The sequence below is a fragment of the Microcaecilia unicolor genome, chromosome 6, assembly GCF_901765095.1.
Source record: "Microcaecilia unicolor chromosome 6, aMicUni1.1, whole genome shotgun sequence".
Classification (NCBI taxonomy): domain Eukaryota; kingdom Metazoa; phylum Chordata; class Amphibia; order Gymnophiona; family Siphonopidae; genus Microcaecilia; species Microcaecilia unicolor.
Window position 1 is genome coordinate 187,994,858 of NC_044036.1, and position 19,734 is coordinate 188,014,591.

General features: G+C 44.1%; 1 protein-coding gene across 2 annotated transcripts in view; it reads left to right on the forward strand.

Moving 5' to 3' along the window:
* SEMA3F (semaphorin 3F) overlaps positions 1-19,734 on the forward strand; it is a 549,876-nt gene that overhangs the window by 418,953 nt on the left and 111,189 nt on the right. For both annotated transcript variants that reach the window (XM_030205370.1, XM_030205371.1), the window contains 3 exons: positions 11,192-11,331; positions 14,746-14,860; positions 15,284-15,353. In XM_030205370.1, the coding sequence (XP_030061230.1) occupies positions 11,192-11,331; positions 14,746-14,860; positions 15,284-15,353 (325 nt within the window). The remainder of the gene's footprint in view (positions 1-11,191; positions 11,332-14,745; positions 14,861-15,283; positions 15,354-19,734) is intronic.

A 19,734-nucleotide genomic window follows, 5' to 3' on the forward strand; every position in this document is an offset into this window, starting at 1 on the left:
TTTTTAGTTTATTGGGCAGGGCCCAGGTGCTAACAGCAGTCATACCATTTGCTACAGACTGAGTTGGACCTTTGTCTGATGCTGTTACTGGTAAGAGAAGCAGGATATCTTGCCCGTAGGATAATAGCAGTTCATTAAGTCCCAGATGTATTGAGGCATGGGATGACATAAACAGGTTGAACAGGATTGGTGAGAGGGGATATCCCTGCAGGACCCCACAGTTAGGAGACCAGTAGTTGGAAAGTTGGTTGTTTTGCTTGACAGAATAGCTTTGATTTGAAAAGAATTCACTGAACCATTTCATCACAGACCCTGTTATTCCTGTCTGATCCAGGTGTTCAAGTAGCAATGTGTGGTCAACTGCATCAGACGCCACCGATATATCGAATTGGAGAAGAACTACTACTAAGTACATAAGCACTGCCATGCTGGGAAAAGACCAAAGGTCCATCAAGCCCAGCACTCTATCTCCAACAGCGGCCAATCCAGGCCCCAAGAACCTGGCAAAACCCCCAAATTTAATAACAATCAATGGACTTTTCCTTCAAGAATCTGTCCAGACACCCTTTAAACTCAGCAAGGCCAGCTGCTGTCACTGCCTTCTCCGGCAATGAGTTCCAGAGTCTAACCACGCGCTGAGTAAAGAAAAACTTTCTCCAATTTGTTTTAAACCTACCACATTGTAATTTCATCTTGTGTCCCCTGGTTCTATTATTGTTAGAAAGCGTAAACAAACGCTTCACATCTGTCCACTCTACCCCACTCATTATTTTGTATCACCCCTCAGCCGCCTTTTCTCCAGGCTAAAGAGTCCTAGCCTTCTTAACCTCTCCTCATAAGGTAGTCGTCCCATCCGTTTTATCATTTTCGTCGCCCTTCTCTGCACCTTCTCCAATTCCTTTATATCTTTTTTGAGATGAGGCGACCAGAACTGAACACAGTACTCCAGGTGCAGTCGCACCATGGAGCGATATAACGGCATTATAACATCCTCATGCTTGTTTTCCATTCCTTTTCTGATAATACTCAACATTCTGTTCGCCTTCTTAGCCGCCGCAGCACATTGAGCGTAAGATTTCAACGTCCTATCCACAATGACACCCAGATCCCTTTCTTGGTCCGTAACTCCTAAAGCGGAACCTTGCATGATATAACCGTAATTCGGGTTCCTCCTTCCCACATGCATCACTTTGCACTTGTCAACGTTGAACTTCATTTGCCATTTGGACGCCCAATCCCCCAGTCTCATGAGGTCCTTTTGTAATCTTTCACACTCCCGCGACGAGACAACCCTGGATAACTTTGTGTCATCTGCGAATTTAATTACCTCACTAGTTACTCCCATCTCAAGTGTTAAAAAGCAGCGGTCCCAGCAGAGACCCCTGCGGGACCCCACTAACTACCCTTCTCCATCGAGAATAATGACCATTCAACCCTACTCTCTGCTTCCTATCTTTTAACCAGCTCTTACTACTACTTACTACTACTACTTATCATTTCTAAAGTGCTACTAGACATACGCAGCGCTGTACACTTGAACATGAAGAGACAGTCCCTGCTTGACAGAGCTTACAATCTAATTAGGACAGACAGAACAAACAAGAGATAAGGGAATATTAAAGTGAGGATGATAAAATAAGGGTTCTGAACAAAGTAAATAAGGGTTAGGAGTTAAAAGCAGCATCAAAAAGGTGGGCTTTTAGTTTAGATTTGAAGATGGCCAGAGATGGAGCTTGCTGTACTGGCTCAGGAAGTCTATTCCAGGCATATGGTGCAGCAAGATAAAAGGAACGGAGTCTGGAGTTAGCAGTGGAGGAGAAGGGTGCAGATAAGAGAGATTTACCCAGTGAATGGAGTTCCCGGGGAGGAATGTAGGGAGAGATGAGAGTGGAGAGGTACTGAGGAGTTGCAGAGTGAACGCACTTATAGGTCAATAAGAGGAGTTTGAACTGTATGCGGAAACGGATAGGAAGCCAGTGAAGTGACTTGAGGAGAGGGCTAATATGAGCATAACGACACTGGCGGAATATTAGTCGTGCAGCAGAATTTTGAACAGATTGAAGAGGAGAGAGATGGCTAAGTGGGAGATCTGTAAGAAGCAAATTGCAATAGTCTAATCGAGAGGTGATAAGAGTGTGGATGAGGGTTCTGGTAGTGTGCTCAGAAAGGAAAAGGCAAATTTTGCTGATATTAAAGAGAAAGAAACGACAGGTTTTAGCAGTCTGTTGAATATGTGCAGAGAAGGAGAGGGAGGAGTCAAAGATGACCCCAAGGTTACGAGCTGATGAGACAGGAAGGATGAGAGTGTTATCCACAGAAATAGAGAATGGGGGAGGAGGAGAGGTTGGTTTAGGGGGAAAGATGAGAAGCACAGTCTTTGTCATGTTTAGTGTCAGATGGCACTGAGACATCCAGGCAGCAATGTCAGACAGGCAGGCTGATACTTTGGCCTGGGTTCCTGCTGAGATTTCTGGTGTGGAAAGGTAGATCTGGGAGTCATCAACATAAAGATGATTCTGAAAACCATGGGATGAGATCAGAGTACCAAGGGCAGAAGTATAGATGGAGAAAAGAAGAGGTCCCAGGACAGATCCCTGAGGTACACCAACTGACAGTGGGATAGAAGTAGAGGAGGATTCACTAGAGTATACGCTGGGAGAGATAAGAAGAAAACCAGGAAAGAACAGAGCCCTGAAATCCAAGTGAGGACAGCGTATCAAGGAGTAGGCTGTGATCAACAGTGTCAAAAGCAGAAGATAGATCGAGAAGGATGAGTATAGAATAGAGACCTTTGGATCTGGCCAGGAACAGATCATTGGAGACTTTAGCAAGCACTGTTTCAGTTGAATGAACGGGGCGAAAGCCAGATTGAAGAGGATCAAGAATAGCTTGAGATGAAAGAAAGTCAAGGCAACTGCGGTGAACAGCACGTTCAAGTATCTTGGATAGGAAAGGGAGCAGGGAGATGGGGCGATAGTTGGAAGGACAGGTAGGGTCCAATGAAGGATTTTAAGGAGTGGTGTGACCACAGCATGTTTGAAGGCATCAGGAACAGTCGCTGTGGACAGTGAAATATTGAGGATGTGACAGACAAAAGGGATGACAGTAGGAGAGATAGTGTTAAGTAGATGGGTGGGAATAGGATCAGAGGAACAGGTAGCTGGTTTCAAGGAGGAAATAAGATGTGTAGTTTCCTCTTCAGTGATTTCAGAAAAGGAAGAAAAGGAGGCAGGGGTTGGAGGGTTGAGAGAATGGACTAAGGGAAGGAGAGGTGGAGGTGACCTGGTTGAGAATTCAAGTTTAATCTTGTGAACCTTATCATGAAAGAACTCAGCCAGAGTCTGGGGGGAAAGTGAAGAGGGGGTTGGAGGTGAAGGCACTTTGAGGAGAGAGTTCAGTGTGGAAAAGAGACGTCAAGGGTTTGAGCCAAGAGAATTTGTCAGCTGGATGTAATAGTCCTGTTTGGCAAGTAAAAGAGCAGACTGGAAGGAGGTCAGCAAGAATTTGAAATGTATGAAGTCAGCATGGGCACGAGATTTCATCCAAAGGTGTTCAGCAGAGCGGGCACAGGAACATAGGTAGCGGATTCTAGAGGTCAGCCAAGGCTGGGGTTTGGTACGTTTTACGAATTACTTGGTCACCTCTGCATAGGTGTTGTTTGACATATGTAGATAAAAAGAGAGTTGTTTACTAATGTAGGTTTCTAATACTTTAGTAAAAAGAGGTATGCTTGCCACTGGACAGTAGTTTGCAGACGATGTTACGTCTACCCCAGATCCCTTCAGTAGTGGAGCGAGAACAATTTTACCCATATCAGGAGGAAGAGAGCCAGTTTGTAACAGCTCATTGAGATCATCGAGTAACTAGTTTACTGGATTTGAGTAGGTGTTTTGGGCATTGATCCAGGGAGCAGTTGGCTCGGGAGCATTTCAACAGTATTGATCTTACATCTTCAACTGTTAGTGGTTGAAAAGAGTCCCAGTTTTGGTCAGTTTTGAGTCCTTGGGTTGTAGGATCTCCAGCGATTAAGTCTGAACTACGGTTTGAGCTATTTTCCTCTGTTGGAGTAGCCTTAGGTAGTTCGGATCTAATTTGAAGGATCTTATTGTTGAAATGATCAGCGAGATCTTGGGCTGTGGGACACATTTTCTATGAATGTTCATCATTATTAGTGGAAACTAGTGTTTTAACTAAGGAGAAAAGTTTTTTGTTGTCAAGATCATCTTGCCCTATTAGGCTGCTATAGTATTGGGATTATGAGTCAACTACCTTCTTTTTGTAGCGTCGGAAGGCTGACTTCTATTTGGATTTATCAGTAGTAACTTTGTTCTTTCTCCATTGTTTTTCAAGGTGTTGACATACCTTTTTTAGGATGGTTAGTTCCTCTGTAAATCATGGTGAATTTCTAGATGTCTTGACCTTTTTAGTGGTAGATGGAGCAATTTTGTCTAATATAACTTTCACCTTGTTGTCCCAGCGTGATTTGATCAAACCATATGTAGGAGATGCGGTAGTGAGGGAATCTATTAGCTCCGACCAGAAAGTGGCCTCTGGTGGAGATGAGTTTGGATGACTTGTGTCTAGTTAAGCTTGACATACAGATATCAATGGTGAAATTCATTTGGAAATGGTCAGATCATGGAACTGGCTTCCATTAGAATGAACTAATCAAGCTATTAGAATAGGATGTAATGAAGGCTAATATGTGTCCTTTTTCATGAGTTGCACCCTTGGAGAATGTAGTTAGTTCGCAATTCTTTAGGAATGATTTGAAGTTGTGGACATTATCTGCCTCATTTTCCAGGTTTAGGTTTAAGTCTCTCAGGAAGATAATCCTTGAGAATTGTGACATGGCAGAGGAAGTAATCTCTACAAGTAGTGGTTCTGCCTTTGACCAAGCTCCTGGAGGACAGTAAATGAGTAGGGCGATTTGATTTGCCTCTTTTGTATCATTGCAGAATTTGCATAGCATGTGTTCCAGTTCAGGGAAAACCCCAGAACTGTTACGTCCCTCACCTGAATTGCAGTCCACGCGGCCGATTCGCTGCTGAGCCGTGTCCCGGCAGCGATAGCTGGCCATGCGGACTGTCAGCGGTAGTCTAGTGGGGTCCGATCCCAATGGCCGGCTACGTCACTCCGGCCGTGGGCATGGGTCCAGCTGATTGATTGGCTGGCCATCGTGCGGTGGCCGGCCAGGCGGCGTTCTGGAAGACACGTCGGTTTCCGGTGTGGGTAGCTCGCATGGCTTGGTCGCACGGGATTGGGCGCCTATCCCGAGGTTCCACCTTTTCCCGTACAGGCACCAATCTGGAGCGTTCCCTGCAGCTGCTCGTGGTTACTGCTGATGCGGGGACTACTTAAGGCCGGCAGTTCCCTGCACATCTTGCTTCGGGTTCTATGCTCATAGAGGTTTGGTGCTCTCCTCGTGCGCTCCATTGCTTGGCTTGCCTATCGTGAACTGATCCTTGGACTGAACCTGGTATTCGTTGCTTTGCTGCCTGCCCTGACCCTTGGACTGAACCTGGTATTCATTGCTTTGCTGCCTGCCCTGACCCTTGGACTGAACCTAGTATTCGTTGCGTTGCTGCCTGCCCTGACCCTTGGACTGAACCTGGTACTTGCTGCTTGCTGCCTGCCCTGATCCCTGGACTGCACCGGCTCACCCTGTGAGTTCTCGCCTGCCTTGCTTCTAGAATGGTCTGGGCGGCCCAACTCCGTACAGTTCCCGAAGTCCAGGTGGCCACCTGCACCTGGGGGCTCAACCCCTGGGGAACGGTGGTCGCTTCCCAGGTGAAGCTAGGGGTTGTCCGGCTGCCTGGCCGAGCGCGGCGCGACTCTACACACTGTGCTCAGTCGGGGCACAAGAGCTCACTGCTCAAGTCACAACAGGATCATAACAAGAACTAACTATAGACACGTGGATAAACACTCGTAAATAAAAGAGCAAGTTTGCATCCTTTTTAACCATGTCTTGGAGAATGAAGAATACCATAACTGGGTGGATAGATGATGTGGGGCAGTAAAACAGTCAGATCCTACTTTAGGTTGTAGAAAATAGTTTTCCCAATGGAAAGACCTCTAATGTCAGTAGGAACTCAAGGATCTGTACAAGGACCAGGGAGGTCAATATTTAGTGGGGCAGTCACTTAATGATAGAGAGATAAATTAGCTGTGTATCTTTATATGGATGTTCAGCTAGTCTATCCATATAAGTTAGACTGCTGAATATTTGGTCATAGCTTTATATGAAAACATTATCTGCATATCTTTAGATGTATAGCTTTATTCAGAAAAATTATTTGTTTAAAGTTAGTTCTGCCATTTTTGCATGCAGACTTAAAACAGATAAGTTATTTGGATAGCAACCGAATATCACTGTCATCTGCATAATTTTGGGCCCTGCTTCTGAAAAGCCCCCTAATCCCTCCTCAAGTTACACAGACAAATTTTGGCCATATATCAACATAATTTTATATTATGACAACATTCCACCTTTCCAATTAAAGATAGTACAGAGCAGTATACGATAAAATAACATTAAAACAATCAAAATAAACACAATATAATCTTTAAAATAAAATAGAAAAACTTAAAACAATACAAATGCAGAATAAAAGCACGCCATAATTGCTGAGATCTCACCAAAACTTGACCCCAGCACTCGAGATAGAGTAACTCCTACCCAGATAAATCCCGCTCACCAGACCACACCTGAGTAATGTCGCTGAAAATTCTTTCTGACCACACCAGCAGTATCCAGGTCATACCAAGGTGGTCTGGAGGCGCAGAGCCTGTGTGGAGTTTCACGTTACCTCATTAGCAGCAATATTCAGTCCACTAACCAGGTAACTGCCTGGATAAAGGTAGGACAGCAAAAAGGTTGTCCTAACTGTATCTGGTTAGTTATCTGGGTACCAGTCTGAATATTAAGACCCGATAACTGCCTGCGCTCAGGTTATTCAGGTTACAGTCAGCACTGCCCAGTTTCTGGCTACTAGCAGTCAATATCTAGGCATAAGAAACATGTGAGGACCGGTGTTAAACACTGACCACTATAGCTGAATAATGGGAGGCCAATAATAATCAGAAATAGTTTACATCTTAATCAGATTAGGTGTCTTCAACCAGTCCTTTATCTTTCCTGCCTTAGAATTCTTGTATTAGCACTGGTGATCACGAAAATCAATTGCTGTAATCAGTGGTGTGCTGGTAAATGTTTAACAACAGGCTGTCTCCCCGGTCCCCCTCTGCGCCCCCCCCCCCCCCCCCCCCGCTAAATTGCAGAGCTGGCTATAGCCGGGGAGAGAGCCTGAGGGGGTGGCAATGCATTACTCCAGGAAAACAAAATTAAATGATCCCAGATTTCAATCTAATTCATGTTTAATGTGTGATAAAATGCCATAAATAAGTAAATAAATATAAACTTTTAATGTTGAGCACCTGATTCTCAAAGTGGACATATTCCAAACACTATAATGAAAATAAAATTATTTTTTTCTACCTTTGTTGTCTGTTGACTGTTTTTCTGATCATGCTGGCCCAGTATCCGATTCTGCTGCTATCTGTCCTCTTAACTCCATTTCCAGGGCTTCCTTTCCATTTATTTCTTTCCTTTCCTCCTTTCTTCTTAATTTCTGGTCCTCCGCAGACTTCACTGTCCAGTGGAGCCAGCTTCTACCTATTTTCTTCATCCATGTGCAGTTTTTCTCCTCTCTTCCTTTTCCCTCATCTCATCTCCTTCCTCACTCTTCCCTCCCCTCCATCCATGTCCAACATTTCTTCTGTCTCCCCTCCTCTCCCCTGCCCTCTATCCACCCATGTCCAGCGACCCTCCTCTCCATTGCCCTGCATGCACCCATACCCATCGACCCTCCTCTCCCCTGCCCTCCATCCACCCATGTCCAGCGACCCTCCTCTCCCCTGCTCTCCATCCACCCATGTCCAGCGACCTTCCTCTCCCCTGCCCTCCCCTCCATCCACTCATGCCCAGCGACTCCCTTCTCTCCCCTGCCCCCCTCCAGCCACCCATGCCCAGCGTGACTCTCCTCTCTCCCCTGCCCCCCCTCCAGCCACCCATGCCCAGCGACTCCCTTCTCTCCCTTGTTCCCCTCCTCCTCCTCCAGCCACCCATTCTTTGGCTAATTGTAACAACTCTTGCTTCCATCATTTTGTCCTCTCCTTTGTGATATTGTGATCAGTGAAAGTGTAATTTGATAAATGTATCCCCTAAGTTAACAAAGTGTCCATGCTAATATATAATGACCAAGACCCATTGTCACCTCTCACTCTCTCCTGGCCGGAACATGCAGCCTTATAGCATCCTCTCCAGGGGCTGATTCTGATAATCCTCCACTTTACAACTCCCTTCCGAAGTACAAACAGCTTCTCAGGTTAACCCCAGCAGTGCTTCACAATTCACCTCAGGAGAGCAATCCCTCCCCCAGATGCACTCCAACACCGCTTTACAGTTCAACTCTAGAGTACTTCAGTATAGCTTTACAGCTCCCCTCTTGAATAGGTCCAAACCCTAACTCTTCTCCCCCAAATCACCCCAGGGATCAGAGCAGTGTTCCTCCCTCACTGCCAGTCAACATCTCCCTGACATCCACCCCATACAACAAAGATTGGCCAGTTCAAGATTGTTGCTGCACACAGAGAAATATGTGCTCTGCTGTGGATACAGGGCTTACCCCCTTCTCCAGCCCAGACTCAGGGCTGTTAACCTCCAGCAATAACACTTCCTTCACAGGCTAAATTCCCTCCCTTCTTATCACAGGATTTTAGCTCCAATTCAAAAGGACTCCAGCTTCTGAGCAAGAGCAGAAACTTCCATTAGTTCCTCCACCACCCCTTCACCGATTCCTCCCAACCCATGGGGTCCAGCTCCACCACCCCCCCCCTCATTCTCTTGATAATCCTCCATTTCCCAATCCGTCTCCTTCAACTCTACCTCCTCGGAATTGTAGTTCTCTCTCCTTTGTTCCCCCTTCCCTGCAAGTACTTCTGAGATCGGTATTTCCTTCCTTGTCTTCATAGTGTAGTAACTTCTTCCTCCACTAGAGGGCGCCCCCTTCCTGGGGAATTCTGGGTTTTGTAGTTCAATGTTCCTGCCAGACCAACCCCTTCCCTGCTGGATTTCTGGGTTTTTTCATGCCTCTGCCTAGCACTCCTTACACCATCCACTGAAAACATCTATGTGTATATATATATCTTTTGCCAATTATGGCATACTGCAAGAGTCAAAAAGAGGTTAGGGCTCTTCAGCTTGGAAAAGAGACAGATGAGGGGAGATACGATTGAGGTCTACAAAATCCTGAGTGGTGTAGAACAAATAGAAGTACATTGATTTTTTTCTTGTTCCAAAAAGTACAAAGTCTAGGGGATACTCAAGGAAGTTACATAGAAATACTTTTAAAACAAATAGGAGGAAATGTTTTGTCACTCAACGAATAGTTAAGCTCTGGAACTCTTTGCCAGAGGATGTAGTAACAGAGGGCTTAAAAAAGGTTTGGACAAATTCCTGGAGGAAAAATCCATAAGTCTGCTATTGAGACAGACATGGGAAGCAACTGCTTGCCCCGGGATTTGTAGTATGGAGTGTTGCCACGATTTGGGTATCTGCCAGGTACTTGTGACCTGGCTTGGCCACTGTTTGGAAAACAGGATACTGGGCTAGATAGACCATTGGTCTGACCCAGTATGGCTGCTCTTATATTCTTATGTTTTTTTTTTTTATTTTAATTTGTTTTAAGCTTTCTTCATAACTGTTTTTAAAGACCACTTTATAGGACACTTATCTGCAAAGTGAAGTAATTGCCGGTCTGCTCAATAGAGCGCCACTTTCACTCGGAGCTTCTTCAGGAGCATGAAACTAATTCAAATTCTTCATGATAGAATCGTGTCCTTCTGATCGTGACCATAGTAGCCGTCAACAAGAATCAGAAGGATAGGATTCTATCTTGGAGAATTTGAATGTTAAAGATCGTGCTCCTAGTGAAACAGTAGTGCGCTGTTGAGCAGACCGGCAGTTGCTTCACTTTGTAGATAAGTGTCCTATAAAGTGGCTTTTAAAAACAGTTACGAAGAAAACTTAAAACAAATTAAATAAAGAAAAAAAAGAATAAGAAAAGTAAAATATTGAGGTTTTTTTATGACTCATGAAGAAGCATGCTAAGCTGGAACTCCCATAATGATAATTGGGCAAATCGCTGAGCTTCTGAAGTCTTTTCCTCCTCCTTCAGATTATTTACAATATTCATGTAATATATTCAAGTAATTAAAATTTGTACAACTTGAGATATAAACCATTGGACCTTTCCATTTAACAAGTTGATTGCCTATTGATTGTTAATCTGTAAATTGATAAATAAGCAAAGCAAGTACTGAGATCATCCCCAACATCCTTTGACTAATGAATGAGTTTTGTCCCAACAAGAGAGAACACAAAGAAACATATTTAGAGACACTAAGAAACGAGTCTCTTACAAACTCGGGAATTAGAACTTAACTATAAAGCAGGTGTTCTCAACCCAGTCCTTGCATACAATGGAGATAGTGCATAGAAATATATCTCTTGCTTATTCATTGAGAATATCCTGATATCTTCACTGGATGGGTGTGTCCCAAGTACTGGGTTGAGAACCCTTGCTATAGAGTAATAAAACATCTCACAAGTAAGTTCCCTCAGCGTTCACTGAAGGAAAGAAAGAGCAGGGATTAAAACCCACAGGGTCCTCTCCTCGTTCCATAATCAGCCAGGATCCCTGTTAATTTTCCATCCTTCACTGCTTAGCTGCCCTTTCTCATAATTACTTAGGGCAATATCAGAAGGGGCTATACATTAACAGTCAGAAAGAGCTCCAACGTTAGGCCTGCTTAGAAAAACAGTATAGTTCTGAAGCCTGCAAACAAAACGGAGAATCTGAGGCTTCCCACCAGCTCACAAGAATTTCCAGTCTCACTACTGGCCTTAAGCGAACACATGCCCTCAGCGAGAGGCAGTGCCGACAGCCCTCTGCTAACAAGGGCTCCCACAGGAGCAGATGTAATGCAGTGGGAGCAGGGGTCACACAGCCTATCCCTCTTGCTACTTTGCACCTGTTGCCTTGGTCTGTCAGTCATAGGGGTAGTAGAAGACTCTGATGTTTCCTGTGCTCCTGTACTGCTGCCTGACAGCTTCTCTTGCTCACAGACCCAGCGTTTGTGCATGCACAACTCATTCCAGACAGTGCAGACAGGAATGACGATAAGCTGTACTACTTTTTCCGAGAGCGCTCTGCTGATACACCGCACAGCCCTGCTGTCTTCTCTCGCATTGGGCGTATCTGTCTGGTAAGTACAATAGCCATACCCTCCCCTACAACCTGTGAGAGAAGATCCAACAGCTTCTCACATCCAGCCTCTACAGTGCCTTGCAAAAGTCTTCACATCCTTGCACGATATTCACATTCTGGTCCTTAAAAATACAATTTGAAAATTCATTAAAGTGAGTCAGTGTCCCTGATCTATGCAACATGAAAGAACAATTAGTGACTAAATAAATGTGGGCAGATAAAGACCTTGCATGGTCTGTGACACTCTGCTCAGGTTTTCAATATCATCTTTACGCTGATGACTCCCAGATCTACCTCTCCACACCAGAAATCTCAGCTGAAATCCAGGCCAAAGTATCAGCCTGCCTGTCTGACATTGCTGCCTGGACGTCTCAGCGCCATCTGAAACTAAACATGACCAAGACTGAGCTTCTTATCTTTCCCCCTAAACCAACCTCCCCCATTCTCTATTTCTGTGGATAACACTCTCATCCTTCCTGTCTCATCAGCTCGTAACCTTGGGGTCATCTTTGACTCCTCCCTCTCCTTCTCTGTACATATTCAACAGACTGCTAAAACCTGTCGTTTCTTTCTCTATAATATCAGCAAAATTCACCCTTTCCTTTCTGAGCACACTACCAGAACCCTCATCCACACTCTTATCACCTCTCGCTTAGACTATTGCAACTTGCTTCTCACAGGTCTCCCACGTAACCATCTCTCTCCTTTTCAATCTGTTCAAAAGTCTGCTGCACGACTAATATTCCGCCAGTGTCGTTATGCTCATATTAGCCCTCTCCTCAAGTCACTTCACTGGCTTCCTATCCGTTTCCGCATACAGTTCAAACTCCTCTTATTGACCTATAAGTACATTCACTCTGCAGCTCCTCAGTACCTCTCCACTCTCATCTCTCCCTGCATTCCTCCCCAGGAACTCCGTTCACTGGGTAAATCTCTTTTATCTGCACCCTTCTCCTCCACTGCTAACTCCATACTTCGTTCCTTTTATCTTGCTGCACCATATGCCTGGAATAGACTTCCTGAGCCGGTACGTCAAGCTCCATCTCTGACTGTCTTCAAATCTAAGCTAAAAGCCCACTTTTTGATGCTGCTTTTAACTCCTAACCCTTGTTCACTTGTTCAGAACCCTTATTTTATCATCCTCACTTTAATATTCCCTTTTCTTTTGTTTGTCCTGTTTGTCTGTCCTAATTAGATTGTAAGCTCTGTCGAGCAGGGACTGTCTCTTCATGTTCAAGTGTACAGCGCTGCGTACGTCTAGTAGCGCTATAGAAATGATAAGTAGTAGTAGTAGTTTCACTTCTTCATTATTAAACACTGCTATACTTAATCTTTGCCTTTCCCTGCAAATTTTGGGGCATAGACTGTAGAATTCTGCCTATATCTGGTTCTACTTCCATCAGAGCCCACTCCAGCCTTGATCCTGATCTGCTTTTGCCATTTATGGGACTGAGACCGTAGAAGTCTGCCCAGCATTGGTCTTACTTCCCAACTTCTGAAGCTGCCACCAAAGCTCACTCCAGTTATGAGGTCATTTATATTTTGTTTTATTTGGATTCCATTCTTTTTTTACATAGTGTGCCTCTGTGTTTATCCCACACATTCTTGAATTCTGTCACCATGTTTGTCTTCACTACTTCCCATAGGAGGGCATTCTAGGCATCCACCACCCTTATATAATTATTCAAAAAATAATTAAGAAGCCAAAAGACCTTGAATGCATAAGTCTTCGCACCCTTCACTCAGTATTTGGCGGAAGCCTCTGTTGTGCAATAACAGCCATGAGTTGTGTACAAGTTTTGCACAGTAGGATGGTGCAGTTTTTACCTGTTCCTCTTGGCAGGATACCTCAAGCTCTTTCAAGTTTGCTTAGGATCATCTGTATATTGCAGTCTTCAAGTCTTGGGGCATGGACTTTGAAAGGGCCACTCGAGGTTATTCACTTTCTTTTTGCTGAGGTGCTCTGTTCTTGCCTCTGCTTTGTGCTGAAAGGTGATTTCTCCCCAGCTTCAGGTCTGTGGCCGGCTAGCAGAGGTTTTCCTCTAGGATCTGCCTCTATTTTCTCCCATTCATCTTTCCCCCAATCTTCACAAGTCTCCACTGCTGCAAAACATTCCAACAGCATAATACTGCCACCACCATGCTTTACCGTAGTGATGGTGCTAGCAGGGTGAATTTGGTTTAAGTCACACATGTCTCTTAGTATCAAGATAAAAATATTCCACTCTGGTCTCATCAAATCATAAACCACCCCCCACATAAGTACAGTGTCCCTTAAGTGTTTCTTTCCAAACATTATGCAGCAAATCATATGGCATTTCTTCAGTTCTAGCTTTCTGTTTGCCATCCTCTCGTACAAGTCATGATTTTGGAGTAATTCTGAAATTATTTCCCCTAGTCTTGACCAGAGACTTCTGTAGTGCTTTTAAAGTAATCTTAGGCCCCACAGTGACCTTCCTCAGCAGGGATAGCCTGATCGAGAGTGTCTTAGTGGTAACCATATTGTTTCTACTTCACAGTGATGACCAAGTGCTCCAAGGGATATTCAAACACAATGAAATTTTCTTATCTTCTAACAATCTATAACTTCCACAGAGTTCTTTTGGAAGCACCATAGATGGCATGTTTAGAACGGAAGCAGCTGGAGTCTTCATCCAGGAGCATTCAGCTCAGTTAAGTGGACTAAACACAGGCAGGCTCCATTTAAGTTACTCTGAGGTTAGGCAAGTACTTGAAGAGCACTTTTCCCAAAACTCACTCAGTCCATTTTGTTCGTCAGTTTTGAGTTATGCAATTAATTTTGTTCATCAAAGCAAGATTCATTTACTGTAGCTTATTCCTGTGCCAAAACTCATGGTGACTTTTGGCACAGGAATAAGCTACAGTAAATAAATCTTGATGAACAAAATTAATCGCATACCTCAAAACTACTGCTTTTATGCCTTTTGAAGTGTTTTCCTTAAAAAGCCGAATGTGAAGAATATTCAAAGAAGTAAAGACTTTTGCAAGACACTGCATATGCCTTTCCCGTAGTACTGATTCAGAATCCAAGCACTTCCCTCATACCCAGTATCTAAACATTCTTCCCATAGCGGTGTGACCCACTGCCCTGACAAATTCCTTGCACCCCAGCATGTCCACACACTTTGGTACATAGCTCGGACTCTTTCCTCATACTCGGTGTGTATTCTTTTTCAACACAGTGCTGAGAGAGATCGCCCTGGCACCTCTGTTACACCTTCCTCCCAGTACAGTGAAGCACAGCTCCAGACCTCCCTCAACATTGCTGTTAAAAAGCCTCAATGTCTCCCTCACATGGTTGCAGTAATGCACATCCCTGCATCCCTCCTGCTTCCCCTGGTTCTCTGACACATGTTAGATAGTAAGAAGTTCTTTCTTTGCTCTGTTGTAGAATGATGATGGTGGACACTGCTGCCTAGTAAATAAGTGGAGCACGTTTCTGAAGGCACGGCTCATCTGCTCAGTGCCGGGAGCTGATGGCATCGAGACTCATTTTGATGAACTCCGTAAGTGCACTGTGTACACGAGAGCTTAGACACTCAGAGGGCAGGCAATGTGAACCCTGAAGAGTGCTTTTTGAGTGGAAGAGGCTGCAGAAAGCATAACATCTCCCTGAAGAAAAGGGAGATGTGTGTCCCCAACATGGCCTGGATCCATAAATTAGTTCATATCTTGGGAAGACAGAGAAAAGAGTATGTCCGGGGACTAGGGCAGATTTCAGAGCATCACATAGTTATTTTTTTCTCGGCAGGGGGTAGAATATTTCATGCCAGAGGAGTAGAGTCATAGAATGGGGTGTCTCCCAGGATGAGGGGGCAGAGACATAGTGTGGAACATATCCCATGAGACTGGAATATTTCTCTGGTGACTCTGGGCTGGGGAGAGAGTATCTAGAGCATGTGTGTTGATGATCTTTTTTACTTTCTCAGAGGATGTGTTCATCCAGCAGAGCCAGGATCTGAAGAACCCGCTCATTTATGCTGTCTTATCCTCTTCCGGGTGAGCTGACAAAGCAGCCTTATAGCTGCCAAAATTTTAATGTACATACATACATACAAAGCTTTATGACCTGGGAGGGAAGAGGGATCCTCAAGAGGGTACTGACAGATAACTAAAAGTACCTGCATATTTTGTGTTTGAAAATTGGGTGTTATGTCAATAGCAGGAACATGCATACTTTAAGGAGGCAATTTTTTAAATCCTCATATATCTTACAAACTTTTTTGTACCCATAGAGCCTATAAGTTTCCCTTTAACAATTAGATCTGCAAAGTTTATCTTTGTGTTTGCTGTTTATTTGAGTGAGGTCTGTGGGGAAAATCAAATGTCCATGGAGAACTGCCCATGACTCCTTTTTCCCTCCTAAGATACCATGCACACTAAGAGAAGCCAATTTTCAAAAGACCATTTTACATAGAAACATAAAAACATAGAAATATGACGACAGATAAAGGCCAGATGGCCTATCCAATCTGCCCTTCCTTCATCAGTAACCCTAACTCCTCTATTTCCTAAGGGATCCCATGTGCCTGTCCCATGCCTTCTTAATACATGGGTAAGGATATTCATTCAAGTCAAACCTTTTAAAAATTGACTTCCATGATGTGTAGCATGTGTTTTTTTTCAAATAAAGAGGAAAGATTTTAGGGCCCCTTTTAGCAAGCTGTGGCAAAAGGGGGCTGTTTTTCATGCATGTCGAGGCCCCCTTTTACCGCAGCTGGTAAAAAGGAAGTCTCACTTTCCTACAGGAAATTGCCATGCGACAAGTAAAGCACTCGCCGCATGGCCATTTCGGGGGGGGGGGGGGGGGGGGCCCTTACCACCACGCATTGTGGTGGCGGTAAGCGGGCAGCGCACAGCACAGCCCGATTACCACTGGGTATACTCTGGCACTTCAAAAATAAATACATTTTTGTAGCACCGGAAATGACAGCGCTAGGGGGGGAACTACTGCTGGGCTGCTATGGTAGCCTGGCGGTACTTTCTGTATAGCAAGCGGTAAGCCCATGTTGGGCTTACCGCCGCTTAGTAAAAGGAGCCCTCAGTGATTTATGCAGGTAAAAATGCATATTACCAACATTTAACTGACTCTCTGAAATCACCACCCTCGCTAGGGGCTAAGGCCTAGAGCAGGAAAGCATATGGGTGCAAATGTCTCACCTAGGAATGTACTGTTGGCCTTTTTCCCTGATTTTCTTAATTTGTTGGTACATTTCACATACTAGTTTTAATTCAAGAAAAAAAAGGTTAAAATACAACAGCGCTTTCTAAAATATGTAAATTGATGTGATAAAATGTAGAAATCAGACCTGAGACATCCAGGTTGGGATGTGTTCAATTCCAATAGTATTTTAGAAAAGATTCTGTTGATGTAGAACCTTTCTAATACACATGTAGGAATGCATGCTTCAGTTACACAAGACAGGAGGAGCCATTTTACATTTGTTAATGTCTAAAGCATCAATGGAAGCAACTAGGGAACCTACACATCAAAATGTCAGCACTTGCATGTGTAAATTAGTATTTCAGAACCTAGACACATAAGAATGTCTTCATACTCGCAATTAGAAACAGAGCTTGCAATAATTCAAGGTTATCAATTTTTGGGGGGAGGGGAGATACTAGTGATTAAGGAGGCAAATCTCCTCTAATTCCTCCTGTAAGCAGCTGTAAATCTCAACGTTGATCTTTGTGATTGTAGATGTGCATTCCCCTTCTCAATGGGGACTACATGTGTATTTTTTGGTCCCACCCTAGCAGGGGCATAGCCAGACTTCGGTGGGAGGGGGGGGGTCCAGAGCCCGAGGTGAGGGGGCACATTTTAGCCCCCACCTCCCTGCATTTTACTTTTCAAAGTGCAGTCCTGTGGGGTATGTACAGGTGCGGGTTATACAAGCTTTTACATGCAAATTGCAGGTTTTAAACATCAAACACTGCTTGACACATTTTAAAAATGTTTAAAGTCAGTTTATGTCTGACACAATTTTGTTTGTTCTTATGACACCGTCCAACACACATTTACAGTGAGTTAAAGGGTCCTAGAGCAACTGTAGAGTTGTGACAAGCATTATCAGTGTAAAACAAACAGTGAATCCAATAAAAGTCCTCTCACAATGAGTGTCTTCCTGAACAAGGTCTTTATTCACAATAGCACAATTGACCCGACAGTCAATATCAGACATCAGCTTCTTCATCAGTGGAGCATCCCTCAAATTCAGAGTTATGGAAACAATCTGCAAAATACTCAGCTGCAAAAGCTGCTGCTTTCTCATGGGAGAAAAAATAATCTTCATCTTCCAAAGAGTTGTCATCCGTCTTTGAGTGCCTTTTTGAATCCTTTGATGATTGTAGAGGATCTTACTGCTTCCTAGGCAATTTCCACCCAGGAACACACTTCTGCATAAGTGGTGCACTGTTGTTTCCCTGCAGGGGTGAAAGAGTGCTTGCTTTTCCACACCCACTTTTCCCATTGTTGACGAATGAGGCATTTGAAGGCATGATTTGTGGAAATGTCCAAAGGCTATAGCTTACTGTAAGTCTGCCAGGTATAATAGCAATACAGTGCAATCCGCTTAAGTGCAAGTGTCTGGGACCAGAGAAATGCATGCAGTTAACCAGAGCGTGCACTTAACCGTTGTGACCCAAAGAAGCTTGACATCTGATAAACATATGTACAGTACTTTTTATTATAGGTACAGTATACAGTCTCAGTTAACTGACATTAGGCTTTACTTGAAGTAATCAGTTATAGTCCTCTGTACACTCTTGATCTTTGAGTTCCATAGACTATATCTGCCAGACGGTAAAAACTGTCATAGCACTGACATCCAGTAGCCTCCAGATAGGCCCGCATGGTGTTGAGACTCTCCAGCACTCTTGCAAAAGTGACAGGAGGAGGTTGTTGAATTTCATCAGCATGTGCCTCGCTGCTCATTTCGAGGCATATTTTCAAAGCACTTTGTCTATGGAACTTTGAGAGGCTAAGTGCTTTGAAAATGAGCCTCTTCTTCATCTGTTCCATCATCAGCCGTTGTTGCCTGCGTGTAGGCGCATATCTCGACATCAGTGCTGTCTTCAGCTGTTTGTAGATCGTAATCAATAGCTACGTAGCGATGGAACTCCTCTTCAGTAAATCCCGCTGGTATGTCAATAACCTCTTCATCTGACACGTTTGCAACAGCTGCATACCACTCCACATCCTTAACAAAGCTTGCCCGCTTGTAGCAGTTCACAATGGTTGCCTGTGTAACATGATCCCAAGCTTCTTTGTGCATATGTAGGGAATCCAACAGTGATAGATTACGAGCCAGTTCAGCAGCACGTTTATCCTTGCCAATCTGGTCATCCATAATGCTCATCACACGACGTAGCACAAGAGCCCGATAATGTTTTTTGAAATTGGCTATTATGCCCTGATCCATAGGTTGGATCAGAGAGGTAGTGTTTGGTGGCAGGAAGACCACCTTGACGTTAGACAGCCTGACATCATCACTATGTGCAGCACAATTATCACAAAGCAACATAATCTGACGCTTTTGTGCCCGCATTCTAGTGTCTAACTTCTTTAGCCACTGCTTCCAAATTTGTTAGCCTCATATGACACAGGAAGTTGCTTAACTTTCTTGAACCAACAGGGCTGTTTACTCTTTCCAGTGACGAGTGGTTCCAACTTCTCACTCCCATCCATATTGCAGCAAAGGAGGATCGTCAGTCGGTCCTTCAACGTTTTACTTCCAGTAATTTCGGCATGTTTGAATGCAAATGTTACATCAGGATTTGCTCGCCAGTAGAGACCATTTTCGTCAGCATTGTAAATGTCACGAGGTGCAAACTCGTTCAAGATGGTAGGAAGAATTGAAACAACCCAATTTTCAGCACCAAAGTCATCAGCGTCTTGTTTCTTACCATGCTGTTTCTTGAATTTTATGCTGTTCCTTTCCTTCCATCTTTCCAACCAGTGGCTTTGAATTCAGTTAGTCCAAGACTTTCAGCTAGCTGGTGGGAAAAATCCACAATTTCGGGAATAACTTGTATAAAACGTTTGTACGTTTGAGTAGCTTGCCAGGTGCCCTTGACCCTGAGATTGGCCGCTGTCGGGGACAGGATGCTGGGCTCGATGGAACTTTGGTCTTTTCCCAGGATGGCATTACTTATGTACTATGTTTGGCGAATTTGGAGGTTTCCCTCGCTGCTTACGTTTTGGGTGGAGTTTAGCCAACATTTCTTCTTCCTTTCTCCACTCATGGATTGATTTTTCATCCACAGAGAAATGACGCCCAGCCTCACGATTTCCATTAACATTGGTTTATTCTATTGCCGAAAGTATAAAGTTTGCAGTGTATGACTTATATTTCAGCATGGTGTGGGCCATACAACAACT